Source organism: Anopheles cruzii, chromosome 2, assembly GCF_943734635.1.
Source record: "Anopheles cruzii chromosome 2, idAnoCruzAS_RS32_06, whole genome shotgun sequence".
Taxonomy (NCBI): Eukaryota; Metazoa; Arthropoda; class Insecta; order Diptera; family Culicidae; genus Anopheles; species Anopheles cruzii.
The window spans coordinates 34060501-34084546 of record NC_069144.1 but is presented as its reverse complement, the minus strand read 5'-3'; the positions used below and the strand labels follow the sequence as shown (position 1 = coordinate 34084546).

Sequence of the window (24046 nt, the reverse complement as noted above, 5' to 3'; positions counted from 1 at the left end):
TCGCGTACGCCACACTGAAGCGATAAATACTATCGTTCACTTTGGCAATCAACTGACTGCACTGGTCGTTACGGTCGCGGACTGTGGAGAGGGACGAATTGAAAAAAATTAAACAAAGTTCTGCTCTCACTGGGAGAGCGCTCTACAGCGCGGAGTTGCCCATACTGACATAGGCCTAGCGCTTGTTCCATCTTGAAAACCACCTGGCGGAACGGTTCCGACTTGATAGCCACTATGATGATCGGGAAGTAGGCGAGCAGTGCAAACAGTAGCTCGGCCACACTGCGTGCAACGGACTCGAACGGGTATTGGTCGGAAACGAAGATTGGTTTACCAGGTACAATGATTAGGATGGTTACTGCAAGCAGCACGTAGATGCGGTAGATTTGACGATCGTTTGAACCGCCTAGCCCGACTATGGACAGGTAACGAAGGTTATATGGCATAACGCGAAACTTGTCTACTGCGGTACGTTTCAACATTTTTCCTCTGATGTTTCCTCGATATCGGAACTGAACTGAAAGGTGCGTAACACATCTATGGAAGAGAAACTCGGCAAATACTGCTTTTATTGTTATAGGAAGGGATGCTTAAAATTAATGGGATGAAGTCCTGTTATTACGAAACAATGATTGACATGTTCGGTACCAAAATAAAGACATTAGACCCGCTGGAGTCACGCGACGTTCGTGGAACGTGCAAGATGTCCGAACCATCGTTTTATGTTTACTAGTCAAATCAAATTTACAAGAAAGGGCCAATCAAATAATTCGACATCAAATTACTAGCCCCTTTTAAAAGCATCAAGCATCAAAACCTATAATAATTGAACCATAAATTTATTTCGAATAATTAATGTGACATTCTTTTGACGCTTTGCTTGATAAACTTCCAGAGATGTTTTCATTTGGTTGGTTTTAGACCTTACATGTATGTGTAAGGTTTAGTTGTTTTACATTACAAATTTAATTAATTATGTGTTTAAAGATCTTCATCACATGGAGCATGTTCGTTTATTTTTCGATTGGATAGCGCGGTGAAGATGGTGTAGTTTAAAATGGCGTGACAACTGACGAGAGTAAACATCCATGGCGATGCGCAGGTGTATGTACCTCCTTTTATTTTTTTTTGTCGATTACCCATCATCAGCACCCATCAAACAGCGTAAATTTTGCAATCTGTGTTACGAGAAAAGAATTTAAAGCTGATCATACTCCTCCATAAAACTTTTACCGGTGATGCGTAATGCATTTTGATAACCAACAGCTTAAACTGTTGGTAAAGATCCTCGAGATAGTCATTGTAACAGAAAATTAGCTCAGCAAAATGCGCACCACGTTACTCTGGAGCTGCGTACAGTTTTTCCAATACGAGGACCCGAATTGCACAGAGTTTTATCAGCAGCATTACCACGAAATCTTGCTTTGTTGCCCAATGTTTAGAATCAGTTTCAATATCGCCGTGAGCGTGTGTGTGTAAAAATGTTAATGTTAATGATTGGGTTATTTGTTGGGTGAGTGCTGTTACGTCTGTCGACGGTGTTCAGTTGAAAGTTCAAGAACCGCTCTTGCTGGACGACAGGATGTCTTCAATTACGCTGAACAATGGATCATCTAGTGGAAATATTGTAAAAATTAAATTTGAAAAAAGGAGCTTTCTGAATATTTGTATATAATTAGTTAATCATTTTTCATTTGATTAATGTATATTACGTTTGTAAAATGCATCAAGAGATTGACATCAACTCGATAGATTTAATTCATTTGCAAATATCTTAGTCTTTCATAGGAAACACAAATCCTACATGCGTTGTTTAATTTTCTTAAGCGTTGCTTAAGTTATTACTTTTCGCACCCATTTCATAGTCAACGGAAAGGCCTCGAGCATTAAATATTATGACTTGTTTAAGCATCAGCAGCACCACACACTCTTCTTCAAACAATGATCACCGAACTCGACCATAAAACAAAAATAGTAAATGCAATTCGTCGCTACCAATCCATGGTGATTTTATTGTGATCTAACGGTGTCAAGTGTGTCGTAAAAATCGTTCGCATCTACAGTTGGCCGATGCGCATATTTTAAGAAGTTGTCTGCCGCCGAATGATCTTAAAGCGTTGCTTTGTGCATTTGAACCTAAAGGCTCGCCTCTATTAGGAGACCAGCTACGGATTCTTTGCCTTCTTCGCTAGTGCCACAAAAGATTTGCATTTTTAATTTGTAATGCGTACTCATATGTTACGCCACGCATGATCAATCGCGTTCCTCTTATGGTTGTTTTGGTGAACTTTTAGTTGTTGGTTGAGTTAGTCAATGGGAAAAGTCTCCTCTGCTATAAGCGAAGTCTCGATCTATAAAAACAGTGTTGTTTTGCATTAATACGGCTCTGCCCGTTCTAGTAATGGAAAATAATAAGACATTCTTGTCGGCAGTTTTGACAAAAAAGGAATTCATTCCTTTTCCAGTAGTTTTTCTTCTATTACCGGTACATAGTGATCATGAGTAATAAATAGTCAAATTTAAATCAAATCATTGGCATTTATTTAAATTTGTCCTCCATTTCTTTTAACACTAAAATAATAAAGGAATCTGAAAAGGTTACTTTTATAACCTGGTCCCCAGTTAATGTAAACTCGTAGCTGAGTTGTTGTAGCTTTGTATTTTATTGAGTAGAACTATGAAGATAAGCTCGTGTTGTCTGTTTCTATTCTCCGCACTGAGTGAAGACAGTATGCAGTATAGAAGATTTTGAGAAAGTCCTGCTTTTCAAGTAAGACTGTAATCACTGTATCACCAGATCAATGTATCTCCAGATGGAGCGTTAAGCTTTACGTGGAATTTGGCTTTAAACTAGGTATGGTATGGTATACGAATGGTATTCTTAACAAGGAGTCACTCGTGGCTGGAGCGCGACAGCCGTTGTCATGTAACAGGGAAAAGGGCTTAAATTGGTACGCCTGAACATTCCCAACAAATCCGTCTATTATTGGAGAGTGATCGCGAAATGTTGCCCGCTTGTTGTGTACAAGCTACCAAGAGTGTGCCAAATCGATCGTGATTTCTTGTTTTCCAAATGTGGAGTATCATACGAGGGGCGTTCAAAAAGTAATGATAATTTTGCATTTACTCGGGCTACATAAGTCCGATTTTCGATTTTTTTTGTGGCGATAAGTTACTACACATATCAGTGATTTATGGTGAACATTTCGGCCATTTTGAGTAATCGGTCAATTTTTGACAGCTGTTTAGCTTGGACAAGATTTAACTCATCTTCGATTTTTGTCTCTTCCAAAAAATGGATGGCAAAGAATCTTTATAAAATTTTGTGCGAAAAACGAAAATATTCGATTGGACGCAATCGATTTGTTGACTGTGGCTTATAGTGAAGCTTTTAAGACCAAAAGCATTGCTTATCGGTGTTTCAAATTTTTCTCAGTGGGCCGAGAAGATGTTAACGTCGAAAAGCCTACTTTGATCGATTGTGAATAGTTTTGCTTGCAATTTTCTTCGATTGCAGGGTCGTGTTGCATCATGAGTTGTTGCCAAAGGATAGAACGGTCAATAAAAAATATTTCCTGCAAGTTATGCGAAATTCGCCCGAAGCAATCCGTCACAAATGTCCGGATTTGTGGGAAACCCAAAATTGGCTGTCGCGCCCCTGCTCACACGTCGTGGTTTCTGCGCGGATTTTTGACCAAAAAAAAAACTTTTATTATACCAAAGCCACCGTATTCTGTAGATCTGGCCTCCTGTGATTTTTCATGTTCCGGAAACCAAAAGGAGGCATGAAAGGACGAGGCCACGATACGATTTAGGCGATAAAGACGGCATCGAAGATGAGTCAAATCTTGTCCAAGCTAAACAGCTGTCAAAAATTGACCGATTACTCAAAATGGCCGAAATGTTCACCATAAATCACTGATATGTGTAGTAACTTATCGCCACAAAAAAATCGAAAATCGGACTTATGTAGCCCGAGTAAATGCAAAATTATCATTACTTTTTGAACGCCCCTCGTAAAGCTGGTCTCTTAGACGCGGTTTGTGGATTCGTTTTTGATTTTTTTTCAATCCGCGATCCGCGTACTGTTGCTAGGTGTGGATTATCAAGTTAGAGATGCTCGATGTAAAACTGACAAAAGCGTTTATCATATCTTGATAAACATTCGTGGCTGACGCGTAAGCAAAACTCGCTTCGTAGAGGAGACTCCAAAAGGGTTTTGTTTTTATTTGTTGAGCGACTACGATTCAATCTATTGAACTCCTGAGATCTGCAACACAGTATCACTCAAACAATGCTACAATAAGATCGCGGAAATTCCTTTGCGTAAGGTAAATTGAAATCAGCTAATTGATGCGTGCCGAATAATGTACCCAATGCCAGTTGCAGTTCAACAACAGTTGTACTAGGTCTATACGTTGAGATGTGAACTGTTAAAAAGATGGCTGTACCTGCCGATTGGGACTTCCCAGTTTTGCTGTTCATTCATCATTACCTTGTTTTGACATCAGGTAACTGATTTCAGGTCGAAACAAAAATTATTTCGGTGTGCAACCCATCAATAAAAGGGTTAAACTATGTCAACTTTTGTGCCTGAAAATGACGGTTTGCGGGGATTATAATTTTTCTGTTCCTCTTGAAGAAAACTGCTTCGGAATCGCACCAAATGCTGGTCGGGATTTGTGTTTGGAAGATCGCAGTGCTTTGAGTGGTTTAACAATTTTCAAAATGGCGATTTTGACTTGATAAAAAAAAGCGTCGAAAGACTCCAAAAAACGGACTTTCTGATGGGACAGAAAGGTGTGGTGTTTCACAAGCTCCTAAAACCAGATGAAAACGTTAATTCCGATCGCTACTGACAACAAATGATCAATTTGAACCATGCATTGATCGAAAACGACCAAAAAGCCGTTCCAGTTTTTTAAAATGGAGACGCCTGGTGGCCCGTGGCAACAAGCACCAGGCGCCCCAAAAAATAAAACTGTTTCAGGATACTATCAAATCACTTGGATGGAGCTGCTATCCCTCCCCGCGTTATTCACCAGACTTGGTTCTTTCCGAATATCATTCTTTTTCATCGATGGGACACGTATTGGCTGAGCAGCCCTTCGTTTTTCTACGAGGAAGTCGAAATGGGATGACTAATTAGTGTACTTAAAAAGACGAAGAATTCTTTCCTCTGGGAATCCATGATTTAGCAGAGAGATAGGAGAAATGTATAGCTAGCGATGGCACATACTTTGAATAAAATAGAAAATCGCATAAAAATTTTATAAACATTTTTTCTGTGTTAAAAACAGTTCACTTCTCAACGTATAGACCTAGTAAAGAGTACAACACAGTAAGAGTAATGCGATCTTCTCCTTGCTAGATCGCAACTGGTGCTAGGTTTTTGTAACGCCACCTTGACATCTTTGATAAAGAAGCATCCCCTCGAAATAATTTGTTTCAATATTGCATATATGTAAGAATAGTTGGGTGGATTGGGTAATAGAACTTAGTGTATTGAATCTGATTGTACGATACAAAGAGTTCTCTAACACGTCCTGCTCTACTGACCGCCGGCATGCAACTAACTTCCTGGCGCATCGTGCTCATCCGCTGTCAGTTGCGGTCGCCCTGTGAAAGTTCTACTATCGTCACACCTATCTCGATCCTGATGAACATTCCGATCCCACATATACATATCGTATGTAGGAAATTCTTAGAAGTACGCGTGTATAACACAAACCTCTTTAGATACACATTTCATTCAAGTAGTTGGTTGAATTGTGGAAAAAAATGCAAAACGGAAATTGACTGACCATGAGTACTCCACCGGTTGGAATCATTAATAAACTAACCTTTACTCAGCGAACCCCATCCTCCGCAGGCCTTGCGGACACTCGTACCCCATTGCGTTGACCTACATCACTGGGCATCGATATGCTCTCATTGCGGTGTATTCTCGATCGCCAGCGGTCAACGACCGTGCGGTTCTGTTTTACGATTTACACATAGTTGCTTGCGCGCTCCACAGAACTTTGGCGATGGTTGGATCTTTAACATCTCTTAAAATCCACGACTTGCAGATGATGTTGCATTATTTTTCTTCAGTTTTCTTGCTCTTGCTTCTGGTGTCTCTTTTTATTCGGCGAACGACATCGTCTAGTCGGTATAAATATACGAAATATCTCATCGTTCTTCCTGTGTGATTTGAATCCGGCTGTTAATGTCAGTCAAATTTTAACACCGATTCTTAATCTAAATTTACTTCAAAGATTTTGCAGTATTTTTAAAATCTGCTACATAGTTTATCGTTGCTGAAAATTGACATTAACATGAACATCGTTATGTTTGTCATCATTATAATGAATATTGGTAATAGTTCATTAACGATTGAAACAGTTTGAGGTATTGGTTTAAAGGATTAAAAACGGACTACGCTGTAGTTATTTTTCAATTTTTTTATACCTATCTTCTACGTGATGTTTATTTTGGCTTCGTAAGGACGGAGGAACAATGGAGATACCGGTACAACAGTCGCGACTGTTGTCTATACTGTCGTGTAGCAGTCTTCTGTCGACTGGTCATGTCATGAGAATGGTGGACGACGAACCAGCCCGCAAAGTTTTCTTACACCGTCCAGAAGGGACGAGTTAGATGTTTGAGATGTTGCGGCTGCATCGGTAGCGATTACGGTACGGTTGGTTCGAGTCGAGTTGACTTGACCGGGAGCCGCTTGACCGGGAGCGGTGATGGGAGGATATTCTCGACCGCTCGACTCTTGAAATGGCCAGATAACGCGTAACGTAGCGTAACGTCTATCATTACTGGTGTTATTTTTTGACTCATGGTCTGCTGCGACAGTTGAATAAAGTAAACAATGAAAGGATAGTAGAACACTGAGTCACTGAACGTAGGAGGAAGGGATTAAAGGGTGCCTCGGTCAAAAATTGGTCAACTTAAACCGACGCAACGTTAAACTTGACGCATTATTTTTCATAGTGCATCAAAGAATCCGGTACACCTCTCATTTTAAAGATGTTTTTGTGTAGTATCATACATATTATTCGATTTTGACATTTGCTCTTCATTTGTGGAAATGGCGTCGAAACAAGAGGAGCATCGTCTCAACATTTTGCACCGTCAGCGCGAAAATCCGAATTACTCGCACGCCAAGTTAGTGAAATTGTTGAACGTGGCCAAATCAACGGTCACCAATGTATTAAAAGTATTCGGAGAACGTTTGACGACAGTTAGAAAGACTGGATCAAGTGGAAGTAGGAACCAACAGACCGCAAAAACGACGAAACGGGTGATTGATTGTTTCAAACGGAACCCTAACCTCTCCGTCCGAGATGTCGCAAGCAAACTGAAAGTATCGTCTTCAACCGTGCAACGAGCAAAAAAACGAGGTGGTCTGGCCACCTACAAGAAAGTAGTGACTTCAAATCGTGACGATAAGCAAATGTCGGCCAGAAAACGATCGCGGAAACTGTACACAGAGATGTTAACGAAATTTTCTGCGTAGAGCAGGATGATGAAACCTACGTCAAGACAAGCTTTAAACTGATTCCTGGACAGGAGCACTATAGTGCAACTGAAAGAGAAAATGTAGGAGAGATTTGCAAGGACATAAAGCTGTCGAAATTCGCAAAGAAATATCTCGTATGCGGGCTTTCTGTTTCTATGGTTTAAAAAGTGGCATTTTCATCGCGATCGGTATCATCAACCAGGAAATTTATGTCCGAGAGTGTCTAAATAAAAATCTTTTGCCTTTCCTAAAAAAGTACAAAGGTTCTTTTCTATTTTAGCTGGATTTGGCAACTTGTAATTATGGGAAAAATGCCATGAAGTGGCATGCCGCAAACAACGTCCAGGTGGTGCCCAAAGACACGAACCCTCCCAAAACGCCAGTGCTCTGCTCAATCGAAAAATATTGGGCCATCGTCAAGCGGAACTTGAAAAAGACTCGTAAAACAGTTGTCAGTGAGATGGAATTTAAAAAAAACTGGCGTTCTGTAGCAGAGAAAGCTACCATGAAAACGGTGCAAAATTTGATGAAAGGAAACGAAAGGTCCGGCAATTCGTATTCCTTAAGACGGAGGGTTAAATGATATTTTTTTACATATTCTGTATAAAGGCGTTCATGAGCTTTCAAAACAAATATGACTTGATTTTTTAATAATTTTTTTGACTGATTTACACATTTTTTTGTTTGACCAATTTTGGACCGAGACACCCTTTAGATGGGGAGCGAAATAGGTTTATAAAACGATTCGTTTCTCCCGCGCGAACCTGCGTATGATGTGCGTCAGCGTCGCGTCTTGCCAGAATGTCCAGAACGGAACCCACACATAGTCTTAGAGCTGAACAGCAACACCAGCCTTTTCGCACTGCTTGAAATCGTGGAACCAAACACCACAGACACATGCCTTCAAGTTTGGTCTGTACTTTATGCTCCAGGTGAGCGCTCAGAGCGAAGTCTAGACATCATTCGAATGAACGCGCAGCATACAGACTAACCACTATACCAAGGCCACAAGGAAACTTGCGGAGAGATCGTGTAGTGGAACTTCCCAGGTTTTCTGGCATCCGGCAGTCCCTCTGCTTCTCGTGGAGGCAGATCGCTATGGTAATAAGAGAAAGTCGTGTGAAAGAATCCGTCTGGAAAGGTTATACTGAAGCTGTAATTGTTCATAAAATTGAAAAAGTTACAGACAACTACAGCTCTTTAGCTTCTGAGCGATGACGACTGACGACTACTGATCTGTCGCTCAACTTTGATCGTTTCTATAATTTTATTTCGTGACATTTTCGACGACGGGCCTGCCTGTGCATCTTTAACATAAAAAATTCCTGAACGGAGTAGGTGAAACCAAAAATGCATGTAATTAATTGTTACAGTACCGCTACCATAAATTCCATTCCCAACTACAACGGCCTGGTTTACATTTCGGTCTTTATCAAAGAAACACTGTAACACTGTGCCGAATTTTCTCTCGGTTGACTTTTATTGTTGATAACTAAAGTTACCTTTTGCCGAGACAAGGTTGGAAATCTGATCAGTCCAGTCCAGTACTAATGAACTACTCAATGATTAAATTACCAAGCAGTCAGAAGCGCAGCAGGCTATGCTGCCTCTTCCGCGATATTACCGACGCGATGTTCCTTTTGTAAAGCCCGGTCCGGTCCATGCGTCGTTTCAGACGCATCGTAACGATGCATCGTAGCCAAAGTGGAGCGTCCACACGCTACTGCATCGTTTACGATTGCAATCTGCATTGCATCGCATGGAAGCATGCTGCATCGTTTACGATTTGCAATCACAGCCATGGAAGTAACGCTGTGTTGGTCTGCCTTGGCATTGTGCGTTTTGGTTGAAAAATAGAACGTGCCAAGAGTACTTATCAGTCCCAGTGGTCGAGGAGGAAATGGCATTATTCTCACGTTAAACTTTTGCTTTAAAAACATTCAAAACAACATGCCAAACCACCATCAACACACGCACACATGTCTATCCACCATCAGCACACGCACACATGTATGGAAATTGGAAGGAATTAATGCTCGATGCTTCAGTTTTTTTTATCTGAAACGATGGTCGTAAACGTGCAAAATCGGTACAGTTTCGCTGTCCACACTCTACGATGCATCGTTACGATCGCGCGTGCGTAGCGTGGACCGGGATCGGGACGTGGATCGTAGTGTGTGGACTGGGCTTAATAAAGCATTTAAGAGATCTGAAAGGCTACTCGTCGGATAAAGAACAACAAAGCTGTCGTCGAATTTTACAAAATGGAGATGAAACATAGAAAACAGGATACATAGGTGCACAAATAGGATAGAAACACTAATATGTTGCTTACATTCCACCAGTTTTAACGATATATTTCAAAGTCCTTTCAACGATTATAAAATGACAGATATCAGTGGTTAAACTCCATCTTGATATAGTCATTCCTGACTATTATTGACACTATTCTCTAAATCGCATGGGAAAATCGTCGAATCACTGAAAGCGATTTAGTATAAGGCCAAGCTATCTCATTGAGCAGTATAACCAATATTTTGACTGAAGTATTAGGTTTCAGAAAGCTCTATGCAAAATGGGTGCCGCATTCGCTAAAAACGCATTCGAATGCATCTCTCTCGACAACATTTAAAGCGTTATCGATAGGATAACGTAAATTTTGTGCATCGAATCATCACTATGGATGAGAGTTGGGTCTATCACCATGATCCTGAGTCAAAATAAAAGGCTAAAGAGTCGTGTGACTCTGGTTTTTCGGGTTCAAATGTGTTCGTGTCCAGAAAACTCCTAAAAATGTGTTAGCATCAGTTTTTTTTAATGCGAATGGAATTTTGTTAGCGGATTACTTGCAAACTTGTGTAACAATAAATTTTTATTATTGTTGTAACATTTGAGACCAAATGAACAGGAAAATTTGTTAAAAAAGACCCGGTTTCAAAAAGAAAAACATCCCCTATCATCAGGGCAATGCACCCTGTCACAAGAGCATTTTGATGGCAAAAAATGGCAAAAATCCATTAATTAAAGTTCGAATTGTTGGGCCATTTACCGTATTCACCAGATTCGACCCCTAGCGACTTCCATCTGTTTTCAGGCCCAACAAAAATCATGCGTGAAAAGCGTTTTTCATCAAATGATGACGTCATAACAGCTGCGGAAACATGCCCTTCCAGTTTCTCACTTCAAAGATGAAATTTATAAATTGGAGTCTCCTTGGAACAAAGGCATTAATGTTCAGCGAGACCATACTGAATAATAAAGTGTATTTCAATCTATAAAAATGTGTTTTTCTTATCTAGGCTACGAACTTATTGAACAGTAGTAAAAGTAGTAAAAAAAGTAAAGTAAAGTAGTAGTAAAATAGTAAGAAGTAAAATATCTTGATTCAAGCGTCCTAAACATCAACAAACGCACACATGTCTGTCCACCATTAGCATACGCACAAATGTATGGAAATTGGACAGATATTATGGCTCTATTGCTCAGATTTTCTAAATCTGCTTCGATGGTCGACAACGACCAAAATCGGTGCAATTTTGCTGTCCACACGTTGCGATTTGCTCACTGCGATGCGATTGCACAGACCAAAGTAGCAGTCAAATCGTTGCGCCTGGACCGGCCTTAAGAGTTTCACCATCTACTTAGAATTCCATTTATCTCTCAATCTCTCGCTATTGTAAAGTGTTTTTAGGGCAACGTCAAACCTATCAGAGTAGAGGTAAATTAAATCTTAATCGTTGATGGGATGTGCGACACGGTACCACTGTTTTTGACCGTTTCGAGACGATAGACATTCAACGTCGGCAGTAGAGAGAGATAGAAAGAAAGCTAATGTCTCGAGCTCTGGCTGATTGACGTCAGAGGAAAGTTTCAAGGTTTTCGTTCCGCGGTACTACATCTTAACCACATTGCCTTTGCCTCAACTATTCACGATTGGTTATGCCTTCCCAAAATGCTGTCGGTCCTAAGCGGGCGATTAACTACTAGCGCTCAAACACAGAATAGATATTTGCCATACCGGAAAGTCAACCTTGAGCCGTGTCTGGGATACGTTTTTTCCCACCGATTGAACGCGGGATAGTGCGGTGCTCGAAAAGAGGGACATTGTTTGTAAGCGAAAATCATATTTTTAGAACACTCGACATTCACTTCATGCCAATTTGCTGCTGTTCGTGCGTTTGAAGAGAAACAGCTTAATACGCCGATCAGTACCATTTGCCGTTGCAACTGACTCTCTCTTTATGTGTCCCTTTCGTGTCCTCCACAGGCCTGCATTGACGACAATCTCGACATGGTGGAGTTTCTCATACAAAAAGGTGCCGACGTGAACCGGAAGGATAACGAAGGCTGGACACCGTTGCACGCAACAGCTTCATGCGGGTATTTTTTTTCGAATCGACAATCGTAATGCGGAATTCAATTTATCAACTCTCTCTCTTTCTCTCTTTTTCTCTCTCTTTCTCTCTTTTTCTCTTTCTCTTTCTTTTTATCTCTCCATCGGTGTCTCCATCTCTACCTCTCTCTGTTACCACCACCGATAGATTCCTTAGCATAGCACGGTACTTGATCGAGAACGGTGCGGATCTGGCCGCCATCAACAGCGATGGCGAACTGGCGGTCGATCTGGCTAACTCGGACGCGATGGAAGATATGATACAGCATCATAATGAAGAACAGGGCATTGATTGTGAGGAGGCGCGTCAAGCGGAGGAACGCATCATGCTGAACGATGCAACCCGGTGGCTGCGCACCGATAGCAGCGATTGTGATAAGGTGCACCCGAAAACGGGTGCCACAGCGATTCATGTTGCGGCCGCCAAGGGCTACAATCACGTGTTAAAGCTTTTGTTGGAAGGACGGGGCGATTTTGATCGACAGGATGTGGACGGGTGGACACCGCTTCATGCAGCCGCCTACTGGGGCCAAAAGGAGGCCACACAGATGCTACTAGATCAGAATGCCGATGTCGACATCCAGAACTTCAGCGGCCAGCTGGCTATCGACATTGCGCAGGATGATATTGTGCCGCTGCTGAAGGATGCGCGTAAGAACGCGAAGCGTACCAAGCGTAGACCACCTAGTCATGGCCATAGGTACGATTTTCTGGAGCAAGTAGAAGGCAAATGGCGAATTGGACAGAACATACAATTTAGTTGACTTCCTCTTTTTCCATTTTCGGTTGACGGTGTAGAATTACGGACAATTTTGAAAATATCACGGAAACACCAACGAAGGTGATTCGAGTCGAGGTGAAACCGAGCCGAGGTGACGAGAAGGAAGGTAAGCAGACACTTATGCGCGTTTCTTTCGCTTTACATTGGCCTTTTTGTTGCGCTGTCGGGTATTTGTTGCTTTTCTGAAATGGGCTTCGAAACCATCGGGAAGCAATCTATACTTTAGGTGTGAAAAGAGATAAAAAATGGAAATTGCGAAGCACACACGCATACACGTGCATGAATGCATTCCAGATTGCTCGCATTTTCGAAAGCACATCTATTTTTCTAAGTCGGTGTTTCCTGCCGTTGCCCCCATGCCAGGCGTGTTCAATTGTTGTAAGGTGTGCCAACTTAGGGTTTGAGTTAGCCAAGTGTTAACCAAAGTATCTGTGCCACCCCGTTTGCTTGTACTTGCCCTCCTTTTGTCTAATCCGTGTCTCTCGATCGAAAATGCTGCAACTCCTTTGTGTGCCTTAAAGTTGGGCTCCAACGCGGGGCCCCCTTCGGCCGAAATCCCTGTGAAATCTATTGTTTGTAAACTGTATCTTGTTAAGTCGATATGATTCCGTTCAAAACCCCCTACAATTGCACACCGGACAACGATGGACTGGAATTGAAACGGCAGACAACGACGACTGGGACTGTACCGGCAGCGGCGAGGAACGTCTTGATCCGGACCAGGAAGAGCAAATCACGTCCGATGCAGAAGAGGTGGTGGAAGAAGGCCAGGAGGAATGTGATGCGAAACAGGAGGAGATGGATGGCGTAGAGGAGGAGGAAGAGGAACATGAGGGTGAAGAGGAAGAAGAGAAGGAAGAGAGGCCGATTGCAGTGGAGGAACCACTAGGAATGGATGTTCCGGAAATGGTGATAGTATCGAGGACTAAACAAAAGGATCCCGAACATTTTCTTTGCGTTCGCTACGCAATGATCAAGCAAACAGAAGAGGAGCATGAATCGGAAAGCGACGAAGAGGAGCAGCAGCAAGACGATGCAAGCGTTTCATCGGAACCATACTCATCCTCCAATCCGTCGGCCGACAGTAGTTTAACAGAATCTGAAACAGGTACAACCATGATCGCCATCATCATCATCATCGTTATCAGCTAGCCCCCGGGAAGCCTTCACAGTGTCTCGAGGCACACGACTTTTTAAAGAGTGTGTGTGAAAACTTACGTAACAGAACGGGTGCGCGTGCTAACTCCAAGACATCGCTGTTGAACGCATAATGGGAACACTATCCTTTGCTGGCCTACACGGGGGCGGCTACGATGGAGAATGATCAGTTTTGATTGCTGTGTTGTTTGGCAGATATTGCTTTCTCTTGCCTTACCGCATGCAAGTTTTCTGTAGAATGATGTTCGTGGTTGGGTTTGATGCAAAGCCCAAAGGGCACAATGGATGCCCAGTAAGATAGCAAAGCATTGTTTCCTACTAAGGTCAATGCCGAAATGGAAAAAAAAACTTATCACAGATCCAAAATGTGCTTGTATCACTATCTGATTAAAAGCTCTTAGTCAATCATTGGAAAGAACACATTTTTGTGCAAATCTGTTAGATGCTTATCGAACAATGATTCTACGCTTTGAAGGTCTGTGATGGATACGTTACGCTGCTGCTGCTTTTACTTCATAAGTTAGTCACTATGCATGTTGTTTAGGAGTCGTTTGTTACCATGTTTCAATTAGCTACAGTGACCGGCGAAACAAAGTTTATTTCAACAAAACAAAAAAGATTTAAAATATTTTTAGTCAATCAAAAATCAGGTAAAATCAAAAGATATCTTATTAAATGTCTGTTGTCTTCAGGGATTGGCAGACGTGACATGACATGACACGATGTTTCGCTAATGCTCACATGTTGGCAATTTTTGGCAAGTCTTGGCCTTGTGGTAGAGAGTCTAAAATCTCGATATCGTCGTTTTCGAAGTACTGCATGACTTTTTGTAACCTCTGAATTGGTGTATTATCCTTTTGTGGGGTAAAGTTTTGAGTCACCACCACCCAGAAAGGTTACTAAGTTGCCATTTACATGCTAGATGTAACGGACCATAACGTCTCTGTCATTTACTCCTAGTGCTAAGTTGGCTATAGATAAAATGTTTAACTCTTCATAACTGCAGACTGAGTCCATCAGTCAGTCCTGAGCACTTTTTGCCAGAACTAAGGTGGTGTTAAAATAGTGTTATTTGTTGGTTTTTTTCTCTGTTCAAATTTGCCTTAATTTGGTGTGGAAAATTTTGAGTTCATGACCAGATTTAGATCATGTTGTTTATGCCGTATGATGGGCACAGAACTATTAATTCTGCGTATTGAGTATCAAAAAATATTTAAAAAAGCGTAATTACAACTCAGAAATAGCTCAGCTCACTGTAGAGATGGTAATATCCAGTAAAGTAAAAATATTTGATTAGAAAATTTAAAAGAATGTTCAAATAAACTTTGTTTTGCTCCGTGCAAATTCATATATGGTTGTAAACGGATATGGAATTAAATGCGATAAAATCAAAATGTCATTCAATCATCATAATTTTGCTCAAGGAACATTAAACTAACATTAAACATCTTTAAATAGTGGACAAAAGTACAAAAACATACACGGATTTTAAATATTTTTTTCTGATGTTCAGCTGCGTCTCTGTTTCGTCGTTCTTCTTATGTTATGGATTTCTGCCCACAAAGCTTTGAAATCGTTCCAAAATTGTTTTCCTATTGCCCCTTGTATTATATTAGTCTTTCATATTGCATACTGAAGCTAAGGCATAAAAAAGTTCTTGCGTTTTTAAGGTGCTCGTTTTCTGAAAAATTACATTTGAATTAAGTTTTTTGAATTTAGATCAATAACATATAAGTCAATCAATAGTTTCTCAAACCTCTTGTTCCGTGATCTTTGAGAATTCAGTAAAATTCAAACATAGCAGCTTAAATTGTTGATAACATGACCGAATATAACAGAAGTGATAAGAGTTTCGTCTAAATAACCTATTTGTCCATCCAAATCTGCGAAATCTAGAAATTGTAGTTCGCTTGTAATTGTAACACACGAATATCGACATGTGTCTTTTATGGCTTAACATTTTGTTTGCGGTTTCGTTTTATCTGTATAATTGTATTGCTGTTTCAGCAATATTATCTGATATGATCTTTTTTTCTTTTTTTTCTTCTGTTACTTCATGTAATTCTTTGAATTTGCAACCACCGTGCGGGATTGATAATATCCATGATAATCATTACCTATTTTGCACGTGTTGTTATTGAACATGGTGTTTTTTCTGGGAACTACGCCGATGATGAACAATCGATTACCAAACTAAACTCGCTCAGACGAATCGCTGCCTCTTCCCGTGCCCATTATTTCTCGTCCGTTGCCGGTACCTCTGACGGCACAAATAGTCATTCCGAGACCACGTACCATCGATGCTCTGGGGTGCCCTTCGACGCTACCAACTACTCTGACGCACGCTACGTCCACCACTAGTAATCCTCTTCTAACGACGGCGCCGTGGAGGCGAAACCGCGCCATTTCAACGCCCATACCGGGTCAATTTTTCGAATATGAAGGAGAATCAAACTTGATTAACCGCTCTGTTGCACAGCCGCTCAGCCGCAACTCCACGGATGATGTTGACTACGCTAACCTTCGTTTTGAAGTCTCTTCCACAACTCGTAACAGTAATATTATGTTCTTCTTTTCGTCTTTATTTGATGTTTTATATTTTTCTGTTAATTTACATTTTTGCTTCTACTTAACGGTTTATCAGTTAATTGTTTGCCATTCCGTGTGTCTATTGGTGACGAAATCGTTCATTGAATCAGTTGAATATAAATTTACTATCGTGTAACGTCAATTACAAATATATATTGTTCATTGTTTTATGTAGCTTTCTCAGTCTGTTCAGTTGAATCTTGATCTATTGAATCTATTTGCGTTTGTCTGCTTCTGCTTAACATATCTTGACGCGATCTCTCAGTCACCTCAGTTTCGCACATAGAAGCCAAAATGTGCGTTACTGCTGCTACTGTGTTTCTCTGCACTAGTCAGCTTGGTCAGCAATGCCCGAAATTCCGCTTCTGGTACATTAGAATAACACGTCTTTTGTTTGGCCAACGTTTTATTCTTTACAAGTGTACTTTAGTTCTCCAGTTATATATTTATGCGAACCATACGACTGCTCTATTTGAATTATGAACTATTGTTTTTGTTTCTTTCTCGCACATTTCTCTTGTTTGCGCTGTGTAATTCAATTTCAGAAGTGTCGGAAAAAGAAAATCAACCAACTGAACCAGATGTAATACTGCGAAGGACGCAGAGCTTCGAAAATGACGAAAAGTAAGTGTCGTTTTATTGGTTATATGTGTTTTAAATCTTATTCGGCGTGAGCGTGTGTATTAGGTTGTTATTTTCTTTCTTTCAACGTGTTAATAATGGTACGCAATTTGTTTGGTAAATGTTTTCTGTTTACTTACCAAGTTTTCTGAACTTGTTGTTTTCGTTTAAATTTTGCAATTTTGTTTTGTTCCGTTTAAATTTCAAACAAATACAATTCTCTTTCTTTTATTCTTAAAAAAACTTCTCTGTCGCACCTTTTGAACGGTTTTTAGAAAGTAATCAATTTTTCTTGTACCGAGTATTCTCAAACTTAAGCAAATCTTAAACCAATCTTGGTACAGAGAAATGACCACACATAAATAGTTACTAAGATATACTAGATATGGTATGTGTGAGTGTATGTGTGCGTTTTGCTGAATTTCATAACATACTTGCAAAGCATTTACCTCTTTTCTTCATTAATGGTTTGTGTTTTCGAATTGTTTAACAACATGTTTTATTTTTATATTGCACTACTTATTTTGCACTATACTTGTGTATGCGATGTACAACAATCCCAACGATGCTATTTGCGTGCAAACTGATAATATTACCAAAAACGCAATGCTCGCTAATTCTTCTGTAACATACAATTCCGACAACGGATGGCGCGGCTGTTACGACTACGACGTACTTTGCATCACCTCATCGAACACTCACGATCTCATAACACAAAATAAATAAAACCGTTCACTCTTCATGAAACATGAAACGGTTGTCGATCGCTGGAACTAAAAACATGCAGATTCTACCAGAAATACGCCGAGCTGCGGGCACGGATACAGGCTAACGCATGTACTCACGCACTTTTACCGCCATCAACGATTATCAGCAACACTAAAACAAGCACCGGCTCGAACAACAACAATAACAACTCGGCTACTACAACGACAACACCAGCATCGAACAATACGTCGTATCTTGTGCAGCGGTCAGCTTCGTTGAAGGACTATCGTACGTTAAGGTAACCAGCGGCCTTCTGAAGATATCGATAATTGCTTTTATTTTTTAACCTTCAAGGCACTATTTACTTTCTCGTATTCGCCTTCTTTTCTCTTTACACAATATATAAGCACTTGCTAAAAACACAAGATGCGTTACCGAGTTAGATCTGCCAAAGTTTGAAAAGAAGGAGAGCGGTTTCTTGTTCTAAAATTGCTTTGTTGTGTGGTTGAATTATAATTTTTTTATTTGAATGCTTTCTTCATATTTATTTTTTCTAACCATTTGGAAAGATTATCCTTTTATATATATTTTCCATTGCTTTTTTGTAATTTGTATTTACACTTCGGACAAATGCGCCTACCTTCGTCGTCGAGAAATAAACATTTATAATTGTGATTAATGTATATATTTTGTTTGTTGTAGAAAAACCACAAGCAATTTGGTACTTGGCAGCACAACGGTGACACCAGCCGCTACAATTGCTTCACCGGCCACACCGTCGGTTGCTGTCGCTCCCACGGTGCCATCGACCGCTAGCAACACTAGCACTAACGTGTCGTCGCCAACAAGTCCTTCGGGGACTTCGACCACAACACCGACTTCTGGACAGATCAGAAGGTATGCATAGGGGTGAAATTATGCTCTAAAACTCGACTACAAACTTATCAGTTCAATAAAACAAGGGGATTTTTGACTGGGGATTTTTTTATTGAGAAGCACGCACCTTCACAGGGTTAACTATAGCATTACAAAAAGCATAAGAATAATTTTAAGCTATTCTTCCATTCCGGCGTATTTTCGTCCTATGGTGGTCCATTCATGTTCTGGGGCACATACTTCTGAAACCCACCGTAACGTTGTATTCCGTTGTCATATGTTTCCATAAACCGGTTATCATCACAAAAAACGTCATTACGCCATCAACATCAGCAGCAGCAACAACAACACTGACCACATCAATATCACCCTGGTCGAACGTTACCGTAAGGGAAACGAGGATCGTTTGAATCTATCAGTGAACGCACAGAACGTAGAACATACTACTTCCAGCAGCCCATCTGCTGGCATAGTTTGCCAAAGCGATAGAAATGACAACAGTACCAGTAGTCACTACAATAACGATCGCTCCACACCGTTAGATCCTCCGTTCGATAACAGCAACAACACCAATGTTGCTACTGGCAACAAAAATCACAGCTTGTTCGAGCTGAATCGCAAATATATCGAACAAGCTCATAAAACCAAGATCAATAATGAGCGCAATAAATTTCTCTCCTCACTCAATGAGAAGAGGCAACAGCAGCAGGAACAACAGGAAGATGATGAGCAAGAGAACCATCGCCAACGAACTCAGCAGCAAATTCTGGACGGTGGTACCAATGCAGCCATCGGTGGGGACGCTAAGAGCGACGGCGCTGCCGCAACGATAGCGGAAGAAACGATGAAAGAACCAACGGTAGCCAAGGTCGCAGTTCCTGCAACGTTTTCTCAAATGGCTGCTGCAGTCCCCGTCGTTGCAGCTTCTGCAGCTTCAATAACCCCGAGCAAACTGTCGCCGGGCAATATTTTCAAAAACTTTTTCAAGTAATTGTTCAATCTATATCGACGCGTGTGCCTTGTGTGCCTGTGTTCATAACTTCATCCGTGGTTTTGTTGATTTTTCGTTCTTATTGTGACAATTGAAAGGCCGTTCCCTTGACACAATAATAGTCGGCTCACCAACCATAGATTAGAAAACCCTATACAAACCTAATGTTCCTACAACGCCTGTACTGACGATGCATGTGAAATGTTTAGTGAAACAATATGAATTTTGAATATGCGAATAACAGTTAATTTCTGTTGCTGATGAATTTAAATTATCTTCGAATTTAAGTGTAAAAATATCGTTCGAAAAGACAGTCATGCAGTTTTGTCTTTCTATGAGGATCGTGAAAGCGCATATTAACACACACAGCAACACACACTCACTTACCCTACATCATTTCGTTCCATTTCGTTCGTTAGGTCTCATAACAGATGTTTATTCGAAAAGTTCCATGTTTCCTGATTTGTAGTAAAACACTAAATTTATTTAACAGCAACTTAACTTAGTATAAAACACACAGTCGCGTGCTTCCTGTAAAAATAACTGATATCAGTTTTTGTTTTTTGTTATTTGTGTTTCTTCGTTTCTTTGTCCGCTTGCAGATCATTTGTACCACCGACTCGAGACGAAGAGAGCGAAACCCAACGAAAAGCACATGCGAAACGGGTACGCGAGACACGCCGTTCCACGCAAGGCGTTACGCTCGACGAGATCAAGAGCGCCGAGCAACTGGTGAAGAAAAAGAACAACGTGGTCGGTACAGAGGTGAGTCTAATGGGGTTCGCCGTATATGGGATCGTTGAAAGGGATAACATAACCCAAGTCATAGGAAAAATCCGACATTAGTGACGTAATCAATAGGTTATAGATGTATCCTACTTCACCTTACAAGGATACCTTAAATATAGTCTGGTTTGGTGTGAAGGTTGCAATATGGGCTCCTTCATTGTTTCGGAGAAAAACAATTTGTTTTGCGATCGTTTAGTGAATGTGTTTTATCATTCAGAAGGGGCAAGAATCAAGGTCTTACAACAAGCTAACGGTTAGAACAATTGGGAAGTGCCCTATTCTTTGTACGCTTGTACTTACGTGTGTGAGTTTGTGTGTGTTACTCTTTTCACCAGAGATCGACGCTTTTCAAGGTTAATCTGGTTCAAGGAACGGCGGCAACACGCTTTCATTACAAATATTATAAATTGTGTGTGAATTTTTAACAATGTTATTTTGTTTATCTTGTTACGTGCACGACATTATCGGGGAGTGTTTGTCTTGATTTTTGGGAAAAGTGATTAAATTTTTTTGTAGAAAACATTTTCCTACGCAATCTTTAACAGCAAGGTTCAGACAGCTATTTCGGAAGACAGAAATGACTATTTTGAGCACTACACATATTGTGAATTCACACATCAATTGATCAGCACAATGCACTGTCCACAGTCTTAAACCAATACCAATAAACCGATTGATTTTCGTATTTATGTGACAGCAAGCATTAATAAAGGTACCTAACCGCGTCCGTATATTAACTGACATTAACAGAGCGACACAACTGCATCCGCTAGCAACGCCGTCACGATACCATCATCATCAACATCATCATCACCCTCATCTCTATCATGCTCTGCTTCATCGTCATCAACAACGACAACAACAACAACAGACTCCTCCCCGTTGAATTCTTGCTACAACGATCGAGTTCCTGCGGTGACGGATGTGGACGTTAAAGACACCAATCAGGTCGTTGTTTCGGCCAGCTTCACAATACCGGCACCAGGAATAACGGTGGATAGCGATGAAAGGGGCAGAGGACCGCGTCGAAACGATGGGCCAAATCAGGGGAAAGAGGACGACAAACGCGAGGACGTGACGGTGTCGTACACGATCAGTGCTCCTTCGGTCGTCGGTGGGTCCGCATCCGTCCTACCTGTTGTTCCTCGGACCAGGCACTCGGATGGCAAGGATCCCAACAGTGCGGATCGTCTGCCTGCATCGGTTGATGCTTCCAATGTATCTGCAACGTTTCACGTGCCGACTGTTGCTTGCGAGTTATCGCCTACCGAAAGAGCTTCCGCATCGGCAACCGTTCGAACGTCACCCGGGGGCGGCAGTGCCGGTGATGTGAGTAGTAGCAATAATAGTATAACTACCACCAGTTCGTCTTTTAATTCCAACAACAACACCACCGCCACAAACATACCCGTTGGAAATGCGAGCATTACCACCAGTGCTACCACCTACACGAAACGATCACTGTTCGATATCGATAATGCCAACTCACTAACATTAGCTGAAAAATTGCGTCACGAGGCGAACAAATACGCGATCGCAGCGGCAGACGCCGATAGCGAAACGCTGGCGACGGTGGATGCGGCGGGTCATTCGGCGGGCGGGCGGATGCCCCATAGGCCGTCCTCGGTCACTAATAATACGAACGAAAACACCACGGTGGGGGACGGTGACAACGGTAATACCAACGCACCTACAGACAATAGTGCGGCATCCGCAGCGCCACCGCATGTTGTTCCGTTGTCACCGTCACTGAGGAAGGAGGGGGTGAACACTGTCCCCGTGACGACAACGACGACAGCCGGTAGCGGCGGAGGTAATGCAGCGACCGAACGGAGACCGTCGTGGCGGTTGAAAGTGGACAATGGGAGCAAGGTAAGCCAAGTGATTGTGACTACTTTCTAAGGTGCTCAAGCACCCGCAATACGCAAACACGAAGAACCAGATACACCATTAATAGTATTGATTAACAATTGCGTTTGCTTTAACCGGCTTTCTGTATTTGAGCGTGCGTGTGTGTTTGTGTGTGGTTGGTTAGCTTTTGGCAAGTGAGAGATTTAACCGATCTACAAGAATGAGTTTTATCAATAACTAGCTCTTCCCGGTTGCTTCGTTCCTTAAAGTGTTTTTTTCTTTCGATTTCGGTTGGCTTGGGGTCCTAGAAGCATTCTTTTGCTCTCAGTACTATTCATTGAATTTTTAATTTTCATTTCGTGTTGAAGAATCTGGTAAAATTTTGGTAATGTAATGAACATGCAAGGTTATTAGGAAAATCATATCGTTGATTTTAATGGTATTTATAAAAGTGCTGCTGAGTATACATTGTTGTAAGGTTTTCCTTGAGATGCATACACAAACTAACCTGACGGTTTTCCAGCTTGTAACCACGCCACACATAATTGACCGTGGGAGAAGCAATCATTTTCTAGGTTTAATCCGCATACTGCACATTTAATCCGCGGGAAACTACACTTTAAATTCAAAGCGCATATTTGTCGGTAATATGAGAACCTGGTGCAATAATAATATATATCCCGTTTAACTTCAACAACCTTTCAACTTCAAAATAAAAGAATGAGTTAGGAAATTATGTTGGATAGTTCATCCAGCCTTACCACAATATCGATTGACAAGAAAGTCATATCTTCTCCACCTCCATCGTATTCCATCGAGAATTCTGCAGTTGACAGCATTTACGTCGTATTTACGTATTTTTTGCTGCTAGTATACCGCGTTCACTCAGCCACTGATGATTCTTGTTATTGAGTGCTATTTGCGATCAAAAACAACCCCGCTCGTTAAAAATCGATCCGTTACGAATAGCACCAGAGATATTAACATTGTCTTTGGTGCAGGCCAAGACCGCGCAGCAGTTGTAGCAGAAGAAGACAAAGAGTATTAATAGTGCAAATAAGAATAAGAAGAAGTATTGCCACTGTTCCCAAATGCTGAGAACTTAATACATATCTACATATCTACAATCTACAATCTTAATACATATCAGTATTTGCCCATAGTATCCATATATACTATAGAGAATATTTTTGTGAACTCAGTTTGAGTCAAAAATGCGAAGACCCAATTTGAAAAGCAATACACTGTGTGATGTTTTTCGATTCGATTGAAACCCCGTTTGACAAATTTGCAGAAAATCGAAATTTACATGGTGGAATGCGAAGATATCCATCAGGTTGGTTTTTGTTCTTCAAACAGTCTACACACACTTTTGATAATGCGTCACACAACAAGCGCCGTGTCACATCCACCGAGTTCAAGAGTCTGACTGTCTGACAGCCATTTGTTTCGATTTTTGATAGATCCTTTAGATGGAACTAAATGGTTTTCAAAAAACAGCTTCCACCCTACCATTGCTGGTCAAAGATGGCTTGAGAAAATGTTTCGTAGAGCAACGAAAGAAGGTGTACTCCAATTAATTTCTCATGAAATGGCGAAAGTTTATAATTAACTAGCTGACCCCGGTGCGCACTGCCACGCCTCATTTCATCCTCATTTCTCGATTATCCGACGTTTCAAAGGACTTCCTGGTGACGTATCCGATCAGCTTCCCTTTGCATTTCCCGTTACTTCTACTTTTCAGACGATTAGGCTTCCCGGTCACGGATATGT

At 41.1% G+C, this 24046-nt stretch overlaps 1 protein-coding gene across 1 annotated transcript in view; it reads left to right on the top strand.

The window, feature by feature from the left end:
* LOC128278917 (protein phosphatase 1 regulatory subunit 12A) overlaps window positions 1-24046 on the top strand; it is a 55705-nt gene that overhangs the window by 12315 nt on the left and 19344 nt on the right. The window contains exons 3-11 of the mRNA XM_053017641.1: window positions 11784-11896; window positions 12058-12599; window positions 12701-12796; window positions 13418-13798; window positions 16983-17061; window positions 17846-18064; window positions 18469-18663; window positions 20236-20398; window positions 21173-22294. Coding sequence (XP_052873601.1) covers window positions 11784-11896; window positions 12058-12599; window positions 12701-12796; window positions 13418-13798; window positions 16983-17061; window positions 17846-18064; window positions 18469-18663; window positions 20236-20398; window positions 21173-22294 — 2910 coding nt within the window. The remainder of the gene's footprint in view (window positions 1-11783; window positions 11897-12057; window positions 12600-12700; window positions 12797-13417; window positions 13799-16982; window positions 17062-17845; window positions 18065-18468; window positions 18664-20235; window positions 20399-21172; window positions 22295-24046) is intronic.